Source organism: Psittacula echo (assembly GCF_963264785.1).
Source record: "Psittacula echo genome assembly, chromosome: Z".
Taxonomy (NCBI): Eukaryota; Metazoa; Chordata; class Aves; order Psittaciformes; family Psittacidae; genus Psittacula; species Psittacula echo.
Window position 1 is genome coordinate 105,457,792 of NC_137742.1, and position 19,982 is coordinate 105,477,773.

Below are 19,982 nucleotides of genomic sequence, written 5' to 3' on the forward strand. Positions count from 1 at the left end.
CTGGAATGGGTTGCCCAGGGAAGTTGTGAATGCTCCATCCCTGGCAGTGTTCAAGGCCAGGTTGAACAGAGCCTTGGGTGACATGGTTTAGTGTGAGGTGTCCCTGCCCATGGCAAGGAGGTTGGAACTAGGTGATATTAAGGTCCTTTCCAACCCTAACTGTTCTATGATTCTATGATTTCTCACAAATATTTCTCTGTTAGGGGTGTGGGTGAAGGATGAGTTTGGTCTGTTCCTAAATGCATCCTTGTTGGCTTCTGCCAGGGGAGGTTGTGTCATCCATCTCTTTGATATTGATATTCTTCGATTTATGAAGAGGATTATAAAGTCGTCTTGTGTATTGTTGTTATTGTATGATTATCTGTTGGGATTCTATGTGGTACATTGCTGTAGGAAGTTATAAAGAAGCTATATGAAAACAAGGAAATCTTCAGTCTATCACAGCGCTTGTAGCTTCTCTAGAGATAGATGAAACAATAAATACTGGGCGAGGGAAGTTAATCTGTGCCTGTAGTATTTTATCAAATAATGTGAACTCGGTGTGGGTTTCTGTGGCCAATTCAATTTCCCACATGGGTTTATGAGCATTATTACAAAGGTCCCTTGCTGCGTTGCATGCAGGAACACTGCCTATGATGCCCTGCTGTCCCACCTGGACCAGCAGCACCGCAGGAAGGTCCTCGCTTCCACGGGTTCCTCTGGATGGCTGCTCAGGTCCTGGCTGTGGGTGCGGCAGACCTGCAGCCAAGCCACAGCGTGAAAGGGCTGATGAGGGCGCACTGGACAGGTGTCCAGCATCCTGCCTGTCCTGCGTGCCAAGAGTGGGCTGCCTGCCACATGATGGGAGCCGCTTCTCATCAGGGCTCCATCCCTCTGCGCAGGGGTGTCCTTGTGCCCTCCCCAGCACCCCCATGTGCATCTGCTCCAAGAGGTGGTGTGGAGTGCAGCAGGTGTAGAACGGCCATCAAGCTTGTTCTTCAGAGCTTGGTGGTTTCTTTTCCAAAAGACTTATTTTGGGGAAAAAGAATGCCATTTGAATTTAAATTCTTAAAGCAGGCTCCACATGCATAGAAAGTTTGGGGTGGTTGCTTTAAGTCTGAGCTGGCATTAATGCCACAAGGCCAAGTGTGTGTTACATGGTGTGCCTTGGAACATGCAGTGCCTCCTCTGAGAGTCCTTGCAGCGTAACATATGAATCATTGCTATGGCTGCTGGAGGAAATAATCCATCACCTCTAAGGATAGTCCTGGTCTTGTGGAAAGCATTTTTCACTTACTCAGCAGCCATACAATTACAATATGGACAACAGATTTTTATCCCTGTGTCTTTTCAGATTCCCCCAGCCCTTTTTATTATATTTTATGCAGTGGCTTGCCTATATTCACAGGCTGCTCTAGCTCACCTTAGTGTTCACAGCTTAACAACTCACACTGAACTTATTATTTTTGAGTGTATGCACAAAACATATTAAAAAAGAAAACCAACTGGTTAGTGGGATTGCTGAGCCTGCTTTTGGTTACTGTCTTGTCTTCACGTTCAGCTGTTCTTTTCCCGTTTCTTTTCCTAACACTGGGAAAGGTAAGGCTCCCTGAATGCCTCGGCTCTTAGCTTTTCCCAGCACTGAGAAAGGAGCAGGCTGAAAGACCTGACCTCAGTGACGTTGCTGAGTCATGGCAAAAGATTTCTTGCTGTTTGTTTTAACTTCCTCCTGTTGCTGTCCATACAGTACTTTGCAGGCTCTGCTTTTCAAAACAAAGTTCAGCTTTCCTGCTGTATTTCTCCAGGGATAAAAGCATTCATGGAAAATACGAGGTGACAAAACTGTACCCTTTCCTGAGGGGCAAAATGTCATCAGTTCAGGTGTTGGTTAACTTGCAAGAGGAACTCGTCACAAAAGCACTGCAGAAACTGCTGTGTGTGGCTCAGCTCATGGTTAACATCCCTCATTTGTAACAGGAGAGTATCCTCCCTGTGCAGTTAAGTTGGGTTCACATTCGTCAGAGGAGCACCATGAGGAGTGGTGGATGCCGTTGCAGACCTGCAAGGCTGCCATGGGGCCGGCTACCAGAGCCATGGCTGGACTAAGAAGACACAGGGTTGAGGGCAGCACTTTTCAGAACAGCTGGTAGGAAATGTACTCGCAATTGTGCTTTATTTTTATCACTATAATTAGCAGGATCAATACACACACTCCTGCACTCATCTCCACATATAGCAGTGCTTACGCCTGTGCCTCCCTGGGGAGAGCTGTGAAGATTTCAGAGATCTGGAAAATTCTCTGAAGTTGCAGTTGCCCAAGAGTAGTTCTGTTGTGAGTGCAGCTCTGGTGATGCAGTAGTGGGAGAAAAGTTTCATGGCTGTAGGAAGGCTCAGTGAGACCTTTCTCTTCTCTCCCTTTTGTGGCTGCTCAGCCATCTCTTCTCAGCCAGTGGGCATGCAGTGTCCACCTGTACAAAGGGATACCAGTGTGCTATCAGAATTGAATCATACAGATAGAGAACGGCATCTCTGATTGCTCCCTTAACTCCCTTCTCATCTCTTCTCTCCTGCTGTGAGGCTTCCAGTTGGCTTTCCATCAAGAAGCTTCTGGTCTGTTGGTGCCTCTCCTGGGGTTGAAGGGCACAGCTGAGAAAGTACAGTCTTTACTCTGGACTTTTTCTTCCTCAAGTGCAGGGGAGGAACTTTGAAGATGCTCTTGTATTTTAAATGGTCCCATGAAGATTTTCATCTTTGGCAATCTCTTCTAACAAATGATTAATTGGTACTTTCAGGTCTTCTGCACAATTTAAAAAGTGGTGGTAGGGGATGCACATACAAGTCAACCTTTGTTGGCTCTTGTTTTCTGTTAAACTCTGCTGATTTTTGCACACTGACCCTGGGGGACTGTGAATATGTGGGGATGCTGCTCATCACAGCCTGCATAAACAATATCCTCATTAAGAGCTGATGGGCTTAGAAGCCCCCATGAAGAAGTTAGCTGCCTGAGCCAAGCAGAAGCTGGGACTGTTGCCTCCCTCTGGGCTTTAGCCCCTCCTCATTAAGCAGGTCCAGGCTATTGATTGGGAGCTTGTGTTTGGAAGAGTCTTACTTACTCCATGCATTATCTTGACAGATTGATCAGACCTGATTGAGAACCTCTTAAAGGAACGAACAGCTGTAATGGGAAAGTTGGACTCTGTCATCCGTTAGGATGATTCTGGGAGCGAGAAGAACGAGGCTGACATCTTGGAGCAATTGTATTTACAATTAACATGGCTGAAAACGATTGCCTCTATTGATCCCCCCTTCCTGCAATTACAGCCCCATTGTTTACATTCCAGCACTTCGGTTATAAAAAGGAAATTCAATAATTATTGCATTATTTAAAGTTAAAGTGCCACAGAGTTTGCTGGCTACGCTTGCTGGTTGATTTAACGTTCACTAAAATCCATGCTGAGTTCTCCATCTTTAGGCTGAGCAATATTTGGCTTTTAATGAGACTTCAAGGGCTGGTGGAGCAAACCCAGCTTGCTGGGTGGCTTCTGGGGTCGTTGATGGGGGAATCCAAAAGCGTTTCAGCACAGCAAGCACCAGCCTCGTGGCCAGCAGGGAACGCATCTGTGGGCCATAGCCCCTACCTGGGTGGGACCCCAAGTGGATGGCTCCTTCACCCTGGGGCAAGGGCCACCAGCTCTTCCTTGATGCCTCATATATTGTTACTCATCTGTCCCCAGGTACACAGATCTCTGCTCAGCCACCCTCTGTGTTGCTGCTGGGTTTTTCTTTGAGGAAAGTCCTTGGCCTTGCTTCCTGCACACTAGTTGTGGCTGGGGGCTAGTGGTGTGATGCTCAGCAGGTCTATGCCTGTCTGGGGCTTGCAGTGTCTACATCAGCCCCATCAGAGAGCCAGGGGCCTTCACTTAAGACTAAGCAGAGCTGGAGGGCATGGAAAATACAGAATCAGAAGGGGGCTGTAGGGAGTGGCTGTAAATTGGGGCAGTTGGTGCTGTTCTTCATGGCTTTCTGTGGAACTGAAGGACTTTCATTAAGTACCTGAGCCTCTGTGGCAGGAGGGAGTACTACGTTTCCAGCCTTTTGGAAAGAAAGATAAAGTCAGAAGCCAAATAACAAATTGAAAGCTAGATTTGTAGTACGAAGTCTCTCTGTCCTCATCTCATGGCGGTGTTTTTAAGGGCTTGGATGATACTGAGGAAGCTTTAGCTGGAGGTGGAGGAGTGATGCTCACCATTAGGCTGGTCCAGTTACCACAAAATAAACTGCAAAAATTTGAGGGTATGTGAGCCTGAACTCCACAGCTGTCTGTTGCAAAAGAAGCCTGCAAAGCTGGAAGGAGGGATGGATTTTGTAACACCACTTCTTCAGAAGCAGTAAACAGTTGCAGGACATTGGTGGAATATGAGAGACCGTAAGTTCATCTTTTGAACCTGCTGAATGGGGAATCAATTTTTCCTCCTTTCAGAACATTCATGCCAGGGTCTGTGGGCACACCAACCCTTCCCAGGCTCAGTCTCCATGTGCTCCCGCTGCGACCGCCCTGTTCCATCAGCGCCAGGAAATTCCAGCCCAGGCTGCAGGTGTGAAAGGAGAGCAAGACGGATGGGCTAGCGCTGACTTTTATGGAGTACTTGGAACAGGCTGGGTTCAGACAGCTGCATCCGCATGACTTTCATTAAAAATTCAGATTCTTCTCTTGTAGGGCTGTGTGATTTATCTCATGCAGCAGATCAGAGGCACATGGGGGCCGAGAGGCGCTTACGAGGTTTCTGAGGTCTGCTGCAGGGTCTGGTCCCTTTCCACAGCAACCTGTAGCCTCCCCTCCAGCTCTGTCAGAGGGGTTACCTCTCGCCTCACTCCCCAAGCTGCACTGTCACAGGCACGGCTCTCGCTGGCATGTAGAATGTTTCCTACAAAGCCTCTTAGTAATTAACCATGTCTGATTTCACCCTGAGGACGAGTCAACCCCTGGGCATTCTTCTGTGCTGTGGATGTGCTCGCAGGGCTGGCTGGGCTCCAGCAGCTCCTCCTGAACATGGAGGATGTGCTGGCAGCTTCCACTGTAACCCCAAGGGGCTCAACATCTCCTGTAGCCTCTGTGCTGCTCCCAGGCTCTGTGTGCCACCACGGTGTCAAAGGGGCCCGCAGGCTCTGGATCTCATTACTGATGCTGGTCAGACATGGGTGCAGACAGGGAGAAGTAGGAGCAGTGCAGGCCTGCAGTGGTGCTCCCTTCCATGGCTTTTGTAACCCTCCAGCAGTTTTTTTGCTCCTTCTTCCTCAGCTGCATTTCTTGGATCTTTTAAACCACTGCTCATTTTACCCATTCTAACAGAGCAGAGGTCGTGCAGGGTTCAGTGGTAACAAGAATGCTACATGGGGAAGAAGCCTCCTCCAAAGATGTTCAAGACCAGAAACTTTCTTATAGAAGCTCCTGGTAGTCGAATGGCTTCTGGTTTCATGCAGGATTGTCTTGTAATGTGAGAGCTAGCTGGAGAAAGAGATCCAAAGTGGTTTGGAAGAGATTTCTTCAGGCTGTTTCTCAGTTACCCATGCCTTCCCCTGGCCTTTCCGAGGACTGAAGTTGGAAAGTGGGAGGGATGTTGGTGTAAACACAAGGGGATGGACTCCCCTTGGCTGTCCCCATAAGCACTTTTGCCCAGATCCTGGGTTCTGTTGGTTCGGGATCTGGATCACTGTGCAGCTGGTGATCCTGTTAGCCACTGGTGGTGAGGAAGGGTTTTCTTCTTATTAGGGCTGGTTCTCTGCTGCACAGAGTTCATGAGATCATTTTCCTGCTTTGGGTTTTGGCCCCTAAGCCTGTTACTTCACCTGCTTTTCCTGCCTGCAGACACTATGGCACGTGTGGTAAATCCTTGTGCACTCAGGCGGGGAGCAGGAGAGCCCAGGCTGCTGGGGGGCATTCCCTGGGTTTCTTTCTACTACTTGTTTTCATTCTGAGGTCTGCAGAAGGGGGATGTCCTCAGGCCTGTAGAGAGCTTTCTCACATGTTCTACTGCTTTGTGGATCATCGAGACTTCCTGAGGGCGGAAGTGGGATCTTGCTGCTTCGAGAGATTGTTGGTCTTCCGGCTTGGAGACCAATGGCTTGTGAGATGCCCTCTGTTGTCAGTGTGAATTTGTCCTAAAGGGCTTTTAGGGCCCTCCACAGGGGAAACTTTATGCAAGATGAAGTTAAGATTGCATAGAAATTGAGCCTTTTTTCGAATGAATAATAAACATCAAAAGCATGAGATAGTTCAAAGCAGTTGTTGCATCTCCCTGGTGAGCTAGGGTTACAGTTCGGATATCTGCCAGAACAGTATCTGACCCACTATGCAGAGCAAACAGGGTTTGGAAAATAACATTGTGCCTTCTGGCAACAAACTGCTATAGGGAGGATTATCTGTTCAAGTTACCGTGGGAAGTGGGCTCTGCACACAGTGGCTGTAAAAAACTTCATACAGAAGAGGTTTGGAGAAGATACAGGTTTTATATCTTTAAAAGACATAACAAAAGTTTCTAGAAACCAGATTAAATGTTGAACATTAACTACAGTAACACCTACAAAGGTATTCAGCAGGAGAGTTCATTACTTGGGTAATAGCAGCAATGTGGATCCTTAGTCCTCATTACAACAGTCTCATCTCTGAAGAACGTAGCCTGAGACCGTGGCACGGGGGTGAGGACTGCCTGCGATCAGATGGATTAATACAGCTGTCGCATTAAATTCCATGATTACTGAAAAATACTGTGGGTGAGGCAGTGTTAGATGGGGAAGAGAGCAATGGTAAAATAAACAAAGTTTGAGGTATGTGAAGGATGGAGGTGGAGAGAAAGAAGCACTGAAAATAGTGTAATTCCTTTGTTTAAAAGTCAAATTTCTGTAGTCATATGCTGCAAACATTTATTATGCTATTATTTATTAGAAGAAAACAATTCCAAGCCAGATGTTAGAAAGTGAGGGCTGGAAAGTCAGTTCCCCAGCCCAGTGCAGGTCAGCGTGTCCCAGCACACATTTGCTCGCTCGTGCTTGTGCCTCTTCTACGCTCACTGGTCTGTGCCTGCGCGCTCGCACTGTTCTCCTGCTGTGGCTGATGCTGCGCTGGTGTGAACACCACTGGGTGCCCTCACCTCCCTCCTCCAGGTCTGGGGACCAGCGCCGTGCAGAGTGTGATCCCTGGAGGGTTGCTTGCTGCCTGCTGGCCTCTGGCACTCTGCGGGTGTATAGGCACAAGTTGTAATTTTAAGCTTGAGTATTTAAAGTATCTCTTTGTTCAGACCTTCCAAACATGCTGACTTCTTCCAGCCATATGCAGAGGAAGGGGAAGGTTGTTCTGCAATACTCCCTGAACTAGCCCAAAATGCTGTTTGGGGGCAGATCATGTGGGGCAGGGCTGAGGCCACCCTGGGGCACACAGGGCAGAGCCACAGTGAGTGGCTCTTGGTGTTGAGATGAAGTTGCCAGACCTGGGATGTTTGTAACTGGTGAGGAGCTGGTGTTCTCCCAGAAACAGCTGTGAAGTTCAGGGACAGGCGGTGCAGGGGTTGTGGCAGATGGAGGAGGTGAGGTCTCTGGGTGGGATCCTCCTGCTCTCGTCACTGTGCAGCTTTGCATAGGGACCCAAGCCCTTCCCAAATGGAAGATGGGCCAGATTTGGTTTGATTTGTGCGTAGGGATAGGTGTTGGGAGTGGCAGAGTGTTATGCTGCGGTTAGTATACATACAGGAACAGTCCATGTCCCTCGGGAAGCTGTACTTGTGAGCCGTATGGTTTCCATCAGAGCGTTCCTGTCTGTTTCTGATTTAAAGTGGAGCTTTGACTAAACCTGATCAATATTTTGCATGCCATGCGTGAAGAACCAGATGTTGAAAGTTTCCTATCGTTGAGAGGGAGGGGGCATACACCCCCCAGACTTGCAGAAATCAATGTTCTCTGACAGAAGTTGGTTGCTTTTCTTAAGAACAATATATTCTTTTGATTTTCAAGTTGATTTGTCTTCTAACAAAGTTCTGGTTTAATATTTTGAATTTGTTTTCTGTGATACAGATAAATTTTCACAAGGGGAAAGCTTTACAAGCGTGGTGGACAATAACTACATGTATTTGTCCCCTGTCTTACCTTTCCACCAACTCACAGCTTGTACTTTCTCATCCATCATGTTGTCTTATTCTGGCCTGCTCCTCTCCTCCATTGGAAGACTGACATGAATCAGAGGTGGGCATGTGATGATGTGCCATGTCCAGGGTGGACTTTTTGCACCATTGGGTATGACAGGCAAGTGAAGCTATCACAAGGGATATTTGAACATGCGTTGAGTGGGAGCAAAAGAAGACCAGAAAATAAGACACATTTATTAAACAGTTTAAAACAAAAGTTTTCCTAAAATCCCCTTTTAAATGGGAGCAGTACAGACTGTGCCTCTGGTTCCCGCAGAGACCACATCCGTAGTATTTCCTTGAACCTGGAACCAGATTTTTCTCTAATTGCTCACCAGGGGTTTCCTCTGCCTTCTTGCGGAAGCTGCTCCTGAGCCCATTGGCACTGCCTAAGCCTGAACATGGTGTCTGCGGGACGGAGGCTTCCTGACTGCTGGAGGACAGGGCTTCCCTTGTGTCTCCTAGAGCGAGACACCCCAGCCCACAGCACGATGGGGTGGAAGAGAGGTTTTATTGCAGAGATTTGACCTAAGTGGGGCAGAGCAAGGCTGGTTAAGTTGGGCCATGTGGGCCAGTCACGTGGCTCTTGAGACCAGCTTGCTAACCTTAGCCTTTTATGTCTTAAGCCATTTCTCTTTTTCTGGCTCAGGAAGAGGGTAATGCATGCAAACAATAGAAATGAGAGGAAGAAGTTCTTATGAGGGAAAACAGCAAAAAATCTTTTGAGGGCACCAGTGGGATTAGTGCCCTAGTGGATTCTTCAAATATTACAGTGAATTTAATTAAATACATCGTGATCCCAAAAGAGGCTAGTCTAATTAGCCAGATCTAGAATACATTTATTCTCTTCCCTCGCTCTTCCAATCAGAAGCCTCAGCATCAACTCCTATCCTATTTTTAATCATTCCTAGACTCAGAGGGCTCTCCTTCCTCTGTGTTAGCTAAGCACACAGCGCTAGGTAATATGTGTCTTTAATCTTATCTTAGCTGTAACTGAGATAATACACATCAGAATTTTTACCAGAAGGTTCTGGCTGCACGTAGGCAATATTTTTGATTGACAAACCTTAAGATTGTGTCCAAATCACCTTATTTGTGTGCCTTGGGCGAGGTGCATGCTGAGGAAGGAGTTTCACGAGGTGACCTAGAAGACAAATAAGAGGTCTTGGGGTTGAACGATGGGAGCTGGCAGGGATTGTTGCAGAGCTGAAATGCAGGTTTGTAGTGGAAGCACCAAATGGTCTTCACTCAGGAGTCTTTTGACTTTGCTATCCATTTGTCCTCCACTTGAGATACGCATTACTCTGAGAATTGGGACAGTTACTGTAAACTCAGCCCTGCCGCTGCTGCCGCAGCAGCCAGCATAGCCGTAAGCACTGAATGCTTCCCTCTGCTTTTGAGAAGTAATTGCCACATCCTTGAGATCCAGGACATAAAACAGCTATTTGTTTCCCTAGCATGGACCTCTGTGCCAGACAGTTGATAGATTTTGGCATAGATAATCCCGGTATAATACTCCTGAATTAGCCACATTGGCTGCAGTAGCACAGCTTCAGAGGAGGGGCAAGGGTTTTCCAAGGGCTAACCTCTTGTGGTGATATCTGGCTGCCTGCTCACCATAGGCTTCTCAGTTTGGACTGCTGTCAACGGCCATCTTCCAGGCCAGGCTGCTGCTTTCTTCCAGATCCAAGGGAGTAAAACCTAAATGTCAGGTAACGGAGTGCTGGGTGATGGATAGGATGGCACACACTCCATGTTCCACTCCCATACGCTGTTCCCAGGACCTGTCAGTCTAATGGGTTCATTGTGTTCTAGGATTCCTTTAGTTTTAGTCTTCCTAGTTTTCAGTGAGAATTTATCACATTTAATTTTATCTGTTTGGCATGAAGTTGGGTCCCCTCCCTGGATAAGCTTTAAATGTGAAATAATTAACCACACATAAATTGTGAACAGTTATGTTGGATCTGTTATTTTCTTTCACTGAAGATTATCTTGCCCATCTTGAGTTTTGCTTCTGTGCTTATTTCGGTATGTTATGTTTCCTTGTTTCTAAGCAGGAGCATGTGTGGTACCTTGAGAATAAACAGGCTTGATCTTACTGTGTCTTCATCAAATTATGGTTTCTTACTTAGTTCCCAGGTGGCTTTTAGCAATTTACAATGGACTAACCCAGGGAGACTGGAGGTGTAAAGGAAACTCACGTCTCTCTACTTTATTCTTCACAGCACCTTCAGCATCACGAGAGCGGGGTTGAGGGTGAAAGCTGCTATTACCACTGTGTCCTCTGTAACTACTCCACCAAGGCCAAGCTGAACCTTATCCAGCATGTGCGCTCCATGAAACACCAGCGGAGTGAAAGCCTACGGAAGCTGCAGCGCCTCCAGAAAGGTCTTCCTGAAGAAGAGGAAGACCTGGGACAGATCTTCACCATCCGGAAATGTCCAGCAGCTGAGGCTGGTGAGTGCTGCCACCCTTGCATGCACAGGGTTGGGCTCCTGCCCCCTCTGCGTCACAGGATTGGACTAGCAGCATCAGGCCCTCCATGCAGTTCTGTGGCAAGTTCGGTGACTTTCTTGTTTGTCTTCCCTGCTGTGGGATGGTGCTTATTCCTTATCAATAATGTGTTATGGAAGTCCCGGCTACCCTGAGGTGGGACAAGATCCTGTTGTACCTGCAGCATCCAGCATTCTTTTGCCTCATGGGGCTTGTGGGTGGTGGCTCAGAAGCACCAAATACTTACACACGTTCTTCATTTCGTACTTGTAAGTGAAATATTTATGAGTGTCTAGAGATACCATCACATTAGGACAATTTTAACAAACTATGCTTTTAGTAGAAGTTTTGCAATGCATCAAGTGATGTCCTAAGCACCAGTGCAAACCCGTCCCAGTTTGTTTATTGGTTTCTAGTATTTCAGCCACATTAGATCATGAGGAAGATTGAAAGGGGTGGGCAGGAAAAGGGGCAAGTGTTGGTCTGTTTTCCATGTCTCCTCATGAGATAAGGTGGATAAGGCAAAGGGCTTGGGTGAAGCATATGCTCATACAGAAATGACAAATAACTGGAAAGAGATTGCAGCTGTGAATCTATCAAGAGAAAAAGTGCCTTAAAGGGGGCAGTTAGGCTGAGCAGAACAGAAATTGTACTTTGTTTAATAATTTAAAGGGTTAAAAATATTTTTATGTTAGGAAAAAGCAAGATCTGGTAAGTCCTGGGAGGAGGGAGGAGGAGGAGAGCCTGCCCAAGCTGGCTGGTACAGCCAGGGATGTGAAGATGCTGGAGCTGGGAGGATGCCAGTGAAACCCTCCACAGCCCTCCTCAGCTTCAACCAGGACTTCCCTCCAGGACTGGATAAATCTCACAGAAAAGTGTTCTGAGGAACTGGCATTCCTCAATTAGTGGCATAGAGACAAGGAAAGTGATCTTAGCTTTAAGGCACTGAGAAAGGAAAGCAGCACCAGCTGGAGGAAAATAAATGTGGGTCTTAGAAATGTCTCTTGAATTAACACCTGCACTGCATTGCTGTTACACATGTTAGTAACAAGGATGTAAAATAGTTGCAGAACACCCAGAAAGTAAAGCAGGAGAGTTTTCAGTAAGAGTTAAATTCAGTCTAATGGAAAAAAGTGACCTATCTGTGAACTCAGCAGAGTGGAGGGCATGGAACACACTTTCCCAAAGGTCGTGGTGACAGGGAGAGCATGTGGTGATTGCCACACCATCCGGAGGGGACAGCAGCTCTTGGAGCCATTCCACTTCTCCACTGCAGAAAAACATTCCAATTTTGGAAGGATACGTTGAAGTGTTTTATGGTTTATGAGTTTTCTTAAAAGAAAAAGGAACAGAGAGGAAAAACCATCTGTGCCCTTTTGTGACACACAGAACAATCCTGGAAACCTTTGTTTACTTTAAAAATTTGTGTTTACATTGTCTTTTACTTCAGAAACTTTATCTTTCCTTGTATGTCTGCCAGGATTATGACATTGCAGGTACTAAGAGTGCAGAAGCTGACTAACTGAGAGGGAAAATAGTTTGTTGACCATTTTAAAAGATTTTTGTTTGTTTGTTTGTTGAAAGTCTTGGTAAGTCACTGCAGGGAAATCTCATTTTTAAAATATTTTGATTTTTCAATGGCCCGAGATAGTTTCCTTTAAGCGTGTTGGTTCTTCAACAAAAGCTGACAGCAAACAAGACACAATTTCTTTATCGTATTTTATTTCAAAGGATAAAAATACAAGGATAAGATCTAGAATACAAAGAGGGAACCTCTGATCTGTTTTGGAGGTTGGTTTGACCCGAGATATTTAATCTCAAACACTCTTCCAGCCCATTGTTGAACAAGGCTGAGCAGACACGCCTCACTGGTGCAGGGATGGCCAAGGCACAAGGCGCTGGTCAGGTTGTACCTGCAGTGATGGGAGTTGGCTTTGGGTGAGAAGCCGCAGTTCTCCCATGGGGGAGAATGGGTGCTTTCATCTCCCGTTTATTCAGATTGAGTTGAGGTATCAGAACATCAACTTGAATATACAGTGGGGTAGTCCCAGTGCCCCAGGCCAGTGGCTGGGCTGAGGACATGTTCTGGGGCAAGGCACATCAGGATGCTTCAGGGGTGACATCCGTCAGGGGTGGCCTCATGGCAGGCAAGATCAGCCTCATGAAGGGCACAACAGTAATTTGTTTCTCAGCTTTGATTTATTCAGTGTAATCATTTCATGCGTAAAAAGATCTCCCTCCAGCAGGCTGATCCTTCCTTTTTTCCCGTGAGGTTTGAACTCACAGCCTTGTTTCTCTGTAGTCTTGGGCGTCAGCAATGTGTAGCAAAAAAATGCACATATCTGGGCTTCATTTCTGTCTGGTGACGTGTTTCTTTTGTCTTGGTTTTGAACTCTGCCGGTGTGTTTGGCTGTTCCAGCCCTTTAGGAGAGCCCCACGTTCTGTGGGGCTTCACCAGCGGGTCTTCCAGCCCAGTGCTGCCAGTGTGGGACATGCACATCCTCTGTGGCAGGGCTGCACTTAAGAGTGTGTAGCTGCGCCTCTGCTCTTCCTCCACCTGTACAATACCTTGGTGTCTCTACTGTATCCCTGTTACATTTTTTGCTGGTTTTTTTTCTGAGGGCTAAGTGACTTCCCTTGCTGCGTTTCGATAAGGAGCCTCTGGTGGTAACAGATAACACGACAAAGTCTTCTCTCTGTTTCACACGCTTTGAGCAGAATGTGCTTTTCTGATCTGTGACACGCCTCTGTCAGGGACCCAAAGGGATGATGACTTTTTTGCTGGTTTGCTGCATTGCAAGTGCAGTGGTTTGTTTTGATGCTGCTATTACTCCCTGGTAATCATCACTGTGATTCTCCCTCCCCTTCTAGTTAATTATATTTTTCTGTAATTCCGTTTCCCCACACATACAATATCAGCTTTCCTTTTTCCCCCAAAGTGAATAAACCCTTTTGTTATCACTGCTTTTTCTGAGGACATTTCAGTCCTCAGCTTTTCTACCTTCTGCAGAACTCCTCCCTGGGATGTCGCCCAGCTCTGGGCTGACTGCCTCGGGAGGTTGTGGAGTCCCCATCCTGGGAGATGCTCAAAACCCAGTGGGCAAGGATGAGGCTGAGGTGCTGAGCAAGACCATGACTTGTGCCTGTGGAACTGCAAGTTTTTTGGCAGGGCTGAGCTGACAGAAAACCATGCCCTTCTTGTGCTGGTCTGTCTTCTTGCTGGTGTGGCTGGTCAGCTGTGGGTTCACCTCAGCAGTGGTGTGAAACAGCATCCTCCTCACACTCTGGTCTGGTTGCTGTGACCAAGAGCGAGCAGACACAAGGGATCATGTTGTTAAGGGGATGCCGAGTTTCATGGGGATGGTAAGATACAGCCCATTGCTGCTGCTGCTGCTTCCAGGGCAGACCCCCAGGCCAGCCATTACCCAAAGCAAGGTGCCAGCACATGCGGCCCCGATCACTCCTGCTGCTGCTGCGGAGACCTTTGTGGTTTTGCTAGAAATCTTGAAGGAGTATTTACCCTTTTTTGTTTCCCTAACTTCAGCCAATTTGTGCCAATCTCCTCATCCCCAGCTTTACATACAACTGCAGCTTGCAGTAATGAAAGGTGGCTCACCCCTCATTCCACAGTCTTGTGTTCTGGGTGTGATGGAGTTGCTTTGTCTGCTTCCCGTTCTGTCCTGTTTGCTCAGTGGCAGAGAGGAGATGCCAGGGTTAAACGCTGTGTCTCGCTGTGTGTACATACTCACTGATGTGTGCAAGCATGTAGGAGAAAGTATCACTGTCTCTAGGGTGGTGTGTAGATATTTTCTTGTATAGATGCATCTCAATCTGTTGGAAGAGAGTGTCTGATCATACCTTAATTAGTCCTCTAACAATCTACAAAGGTCAGTGCCAATTGCCTGTTCATTTACATTTGTAATTGTGATGGTTCTTGATTGCACATTAGTTGCAACTCCTTCCCTCCCACCCCATGGAAAACACATGCAGCAGCCTAAGCAACAGCCTTGTAGACACAAGGACTTTTGTCTCTGCTTGTGCCAGCAGCACAGCCTTGATTGAAACTTCTGTGTCTTTTGTGGAAAAGAGCTTTACAAGCTGCACTCCAGTTCCAGTAAAGGGATGATGAAGTCGTTGGCAGGGAAATTATATGGATATCAGGCAAGAAACCCAATCCTCCTTGAATGGAATAATTAAAGACAATTAAACTTTTCTGCTTGCTCTAAGAAGTGTGCTAATTATGGAGGAGACAGGGAAGTAAGCCCAGGCTGGACATTCAATCCTTTTCTTGATCAAAAAGAATACAGCTTTAGGGCTGGGGGTTTATTGTCCTCCATGGGTATTTCTGGACATATATTGCTGTAGTATCTGGGCTGCTGGCAGTGCAAATGTCAGCCCTTTGCTGCAGAAGCATCTGTATAACGCTACCCATAAGCTAATTGATTTTTAATGATGGGGTTTAGAGAAGAAAAAAAGCCAACAACATAATAAAAACCAAAACGTTCTCAAGATGTAGGGATGGATGCACTTATGCCTCATTAGGTAATGATAGAAATAAGAGTGAAACAGCCTGCACCAAATTTTCATTCCAGCTTAGAAAGTGACTCCTCCTAGAAGGCCTGGAGTACAGGCAGCCCAGGTTTCCGTACTCTTTCCACTGTGCAGGACCGAGTCCGTCAGGTGGATGGGTCAGGTGGAGCTGAGGCAAGAGACCACCTAGAGTTTATGATGCCCAGGAGTTTCATTTTGATTGTGTCTTCATATGAGTCCTGAGTTTGTTGGCATCTTTGAAGGGAAACAGAGATTTTGGCAGATATAAGTGCAGAGGACAATTTGTATGGCCAAGGGATTGTGTTGGTACAGGGAACATGTTCAGTGCCTCTGTGGCTGGAGGAGAGGTTCCTGCCTGTGATACAAGCAGCCGAGGCTGCTACCACCCCATGCTGCCCAAGGCAGGATCAGAGCCGTACCTCTCATAGTTTCTGCAGTAAAAATCTGCTGGATATGAACTGCAAGGGGATGCCGCAGAATCCCCATTTCACCCCAGAGGACCAGTCCCCTGTGCTGGATATACTGTTTCAGTAATCTTGCTAGTCTCTGCCAAATCCTTAGCAGCCATCCTCTTCCAATACACAGAGCCATTGTTGGGGCCCTCGCGTGTGAAGACTGAGGGCAGGCTCTCGGGAAGCCCTTGCTAAACTCGGCCAAGTGCAGTGAAAAGCCCCTTTGTCTGGGCAGGAAAGGGGCTGGAGCAAGTGTCAGCAGGAGGATCCCTGCTGCCCATCTTCCCATGCCCAGCCGTGCTAGAGCATCTGTGCTACTGGCTCTGCCAGCAGACAGGGAGGGACCAGCCACTCTCCCTGCTCCAGACAGGTTGATTACAGTTAGAGGAATATCTTTACTGTAAAGCTCTGTTCCGGTGCTTCTCCCCCCTCTCTGCCCCTTGGGCAGAGGCGATTATAGTGTCCATCCACATCTTCCTAGAATTTCAGTATTCGACCTTCCAAAGGGTTGCAAACTGTGGACTGAAATTGTGATGTGGGTGCTTAAAGAAGCCAGGCATGTAAACAGAAGTGAGGTATAGCTAGAGCACTGCCAGATTAGAAAACACTGTGTGCTTTAAAGATAGTAGTTACCCAACTCAGCTTGTCTCTGCCTGTGGTGCTTGCAGACAGCTGGATGCTCGTATAGTGCTTGTATCTCTGTTTTTACTCTTCACTTTGCTTGTGTTCCTCTTTCTTAAAAGCAGTTGTGTAGCTGTACCAGGGATGTGAAGGAGAGAGGTGGTGGCAAATGGGAATAGAAGCAAGTTCCTGTATGATCATGAGCAGATTTGTTCATGAAACACTCAGGATGTGGTTTGCAGTGTGGAAAGGTTTCTCTTAGACAAAAAGTTTCTGTTTAGCAGGAGAAAGGCTTGGTGTTAGCCACATTTGGCAGTTTAAATGTGTGACTTGGAAGTCCCACAGCATGATTTATATTCTTCCCCAAGGCTGAGGCATTGCTCTCTAAGCTCTCTCTCCTGTCCGGGCTCTCCAGTTCTCCACCTTCCCTTGGTGGCTGTGCCCTGGCCTTAGGAATTGTGATCGGCCCATCTGTAAAATGGGTGAAACAAACTGTGGAGAAAGGGGAAGGGGATCTTCCACAGAAACCTCTTGTGAGGGAACCATACTGTTATTTTCCTACCTTGAAGAGTGGGCAACCATGCAGGACATTTCTTATTCACAGTCGTCAAGCATGGAGTAATTACTGATGTAATTTGTTGCAACAGGGACATGAGATGCTTTTTTGGAGTGGATTTTTCATGATTGCAGGCTCTATACTTCCAATGGAACTTTTGAAATGAGAACTGGTAATGCCAGATTATATTCCTCCCTTCTTGAAATAAATTCATTGAGGTCTGATGTCTTCCACTTGATTTCAATTAAAGGAAAATGTGGTCATTGCTAATACTGGAGAAACGCGCATGTTGCTCTCCTACATCTGATAGAGGTACTGAAGGGTTTCAGGAAGGAATAATTAGTCTGCTTTCGTAAGCCTCTCTTTACTTTTCTGTGGGACTTAATTGCACACAACAAAAACTTCCCAAAGCACATTGCTTGCACAGTATACAGGAGGAGAGCATACAGAGTTTGTACTACAGTGCTTACCAACCAAAAGCATGCCACCGCTCTGGCCTTGCTGGTGATGCACAGATTTGTCTGGGTGGAATGCATGGCCCTTGCAGGGGATTGGAGAAGAGCAGTGTGCAAGGTGCGTGCTGAGGGATGTGGTGTACAACTTTACACCTCATGCAAGTGAGAGTTCCAAATGATGTTCTTCATGCCATCTCCTCCCACTGCCCTTCCTCTTGTGGCTGGAGAACCTCCTCTGGTCTTGTGCTGTTGCCAGTCACTCTCTCCTCCTAAGAACGAGATTCCTTCCTCCGGTGTTTAATAGCTAACCTCGCCTCACATGTTTCCCCTTGCCATTTCCAGGCTTGTCCTTGATTGACACATTTAATAATCTGCCAACCCAAATGACAGTCTGAGCTCCTGTGTGCAAACATCAAATGCTGCCCAGCTTCATTAGCTGCTTCTCTGGCTTTTTACCTCTCTCTCGCTCCATGCAACCCAATATTGTCTTTTCCCAATATGTTATCTGTAGCCCCTGAAGGCAGCAGCCTCATCAGCCTTTGTTCTCGAAACGTGGCATGTAAATCCAAGCAGATCATCAGCGAGTGAACGGTCAGAGGTGTTCGGTGCCACAGCAGGCGCCTGCTAGGAGGCAGGAGGCCCTTGGGTGCCCTGTCTCATGCACCTAGCTTTCTGCCAGGGGCTGTTTCCTACTGCTGGCGTACGCAGCAGCTTTGCTGTTGGAAGAGGAAATGCATTCCTGTTAGCTCATCCTCAGATATAGGGAGTAAGACAAGCTATTGTCCTGTTTTGAGAGAACATTCACCCACGGTACAATAACATACGTGAAATAGCAACAAAGAGGAAAACAGCTCATGGCGATATGTATGTTAAGCTGATTAAACTCACAGTTCCTCGTTATACCAGCATTTTTGATCTCTCTGCCAGCTCCACCAAATACCCCCACATGCAAGATTATCATCTTGTTTTCCAAGATCTTGTGTCATCTGTGTTCATTTAAAGCAGGATGGCTAGTTGTGTTCCCCTTCATTGTTCTGCTGAACCTTGGATTTTTTTTTTCCTTCTTTTTTGTGAATTAAGTGACTTAAGGACTCTTTTTCACCTTTCTATCCACGACTGATGGGAGTCATGGTATTCCCATGCAGGGTCTCTCCTCTGAAGGGTGTCCAGAGGCTGGGCAGAAGCAGATGAAAACTTTTGGTTCTGCTTTAATTCCGTATTGCTTTAATGGTTATCTACAGACAGCAGAAGTACTTCTTGTGGTCACAGGTCAGGGTTGCTGTACATGTTTAGCTCTTTTGGAAGGTCTGAAGGCATGGGGAAAACCATACGCTTGAAGAACTTCTAGGGACTTCTAAGTCAACGTAAGGGGACTTCCCTGTCCTGGTAGTATTCTGTAGCATGTAACTGTTGTAACTGTTCCCTCCATGCATCCTTTCCCTTGCCCACATTTTGGAGAATGCTATTCCCATCCTAGCAGCATCTTTCTGTCTTTGTGCATACAGGACACAGTAGAACTGTTGAGATCTGTGCAGGGATAAAGTTGGTTCCCCTTTAATATCTGGCAGAGGCTGATTTCCTTCTGTTATTTATTTTTTGGGGTTGGTTTTGATTTTAAAGTAGACAGCAGTTGTGCCTTAGATCTGTTTTGACCGACTGGCAGTGACTAGGTAATCTCTAAAGGATATGAAAGGTTTAAAAATTTTAATTTTGTTTTTATTAAAGTTTATCATGACTTTTTTCATGGTCCCCTAGTAAAGCAGGGGGGGAACAGAAATCTACACAAACCCCCAAGCATTCACTTAATGAAACTCTAATGGGAGGCGCCTGGCGGGAAGGAAGTGGTTAGATAGCTGGGCTGGGGAAGGCAGACCAAAGGCACGCTGTAATATTATTGGAACGTGGCAGGAATCTCATAAACTCCCCATCTAGCTCCAGCAGACACTTGTCACTGGGAGCTCATGGCTTTCATTAAGCAGAAAGAGAGGAAGCTCTGATGGCTGACTTGTTCCAGAATGTTTGTCTTGTTTGGCTGCATCGTAAAGCCCTTTCCACTTAAGAAAAGTAAAGGGGAAAACATCACCAGATGCTGTAGTAAAACGCTGGGAAGCTCCTGGTTCATCTCCTACTCTGCTTTTTTAGTCCCCATCAAAGCAATCTCCAAAGCCAGACACAAACCAGGTTTTCAGAGTGCAGGGTCTCTGCTAAGCACAGGCAGCTGCTGTTCCCTTTGAGCAGAAGAGTTGCATCCCTGTCCTTGTGGTCTCACCCTTGGTACCGAGCTTGATCACAAAAGCTCTGCTGCAGGTGGCAGTGGCACCTTCTGCTTCTCTTCACTGTTTCTCTTCCCCCTCTCTCCTTTCCAGTTTTAGAATAGAAAACTCTTCTCTAGAGGACTTCAAGGTGGTGGTTGCAGTGGTGCGGGTTAAAATCAAGACTGAAGGCTCTCCCTTTTCTGGGTGGATCAGTAAATCTCTGAAGACATTGCAGGTTGAACAGCAGTAGGTACTGCAGCCAGGTCTCAAGATGTGTGGGTTAGATGTCAGTGTGAGTGACACAAGACTCATATTAGCAGCAAATTCAGCTCATGTTTGAAGTCTCATCAGAACAATGATGCTGCTTCTGTCCAAGCCTTGCACTTGCTCAGGTGCCGTGTCTGACTGAGCATCCTGCTTTCATGTTCTCGTGGTGAGAAGAGAAA

At 46.8% G+C, this 19,982-nt stretch overlaps 1 protein-coding gene across 2 annotated transcripts in view; it reads left to right on the top strand.

Annotated features, from left to right (window-relative positions):
* Nucleotides 1-19,982, top strand: part of ZFHX3 (zinc finger homeobox 3) — a 171,312-nt gene that overhangs the window by 94,738 nt on the left and 56,592 nt on the right. For both annotated transcript variants that reach the window (XM_080637309.1, XM_080637310.1), the window contains one exon: nt 10,379-10,610. In XM_080637309.1, coding sequence (XP_080493435.1) covers nt 10,379-10,610 — 232 coding nt within the window. The remainder of the gene's footprint in view (nt 1-10,378; nt 10,611-19,982) is intronic.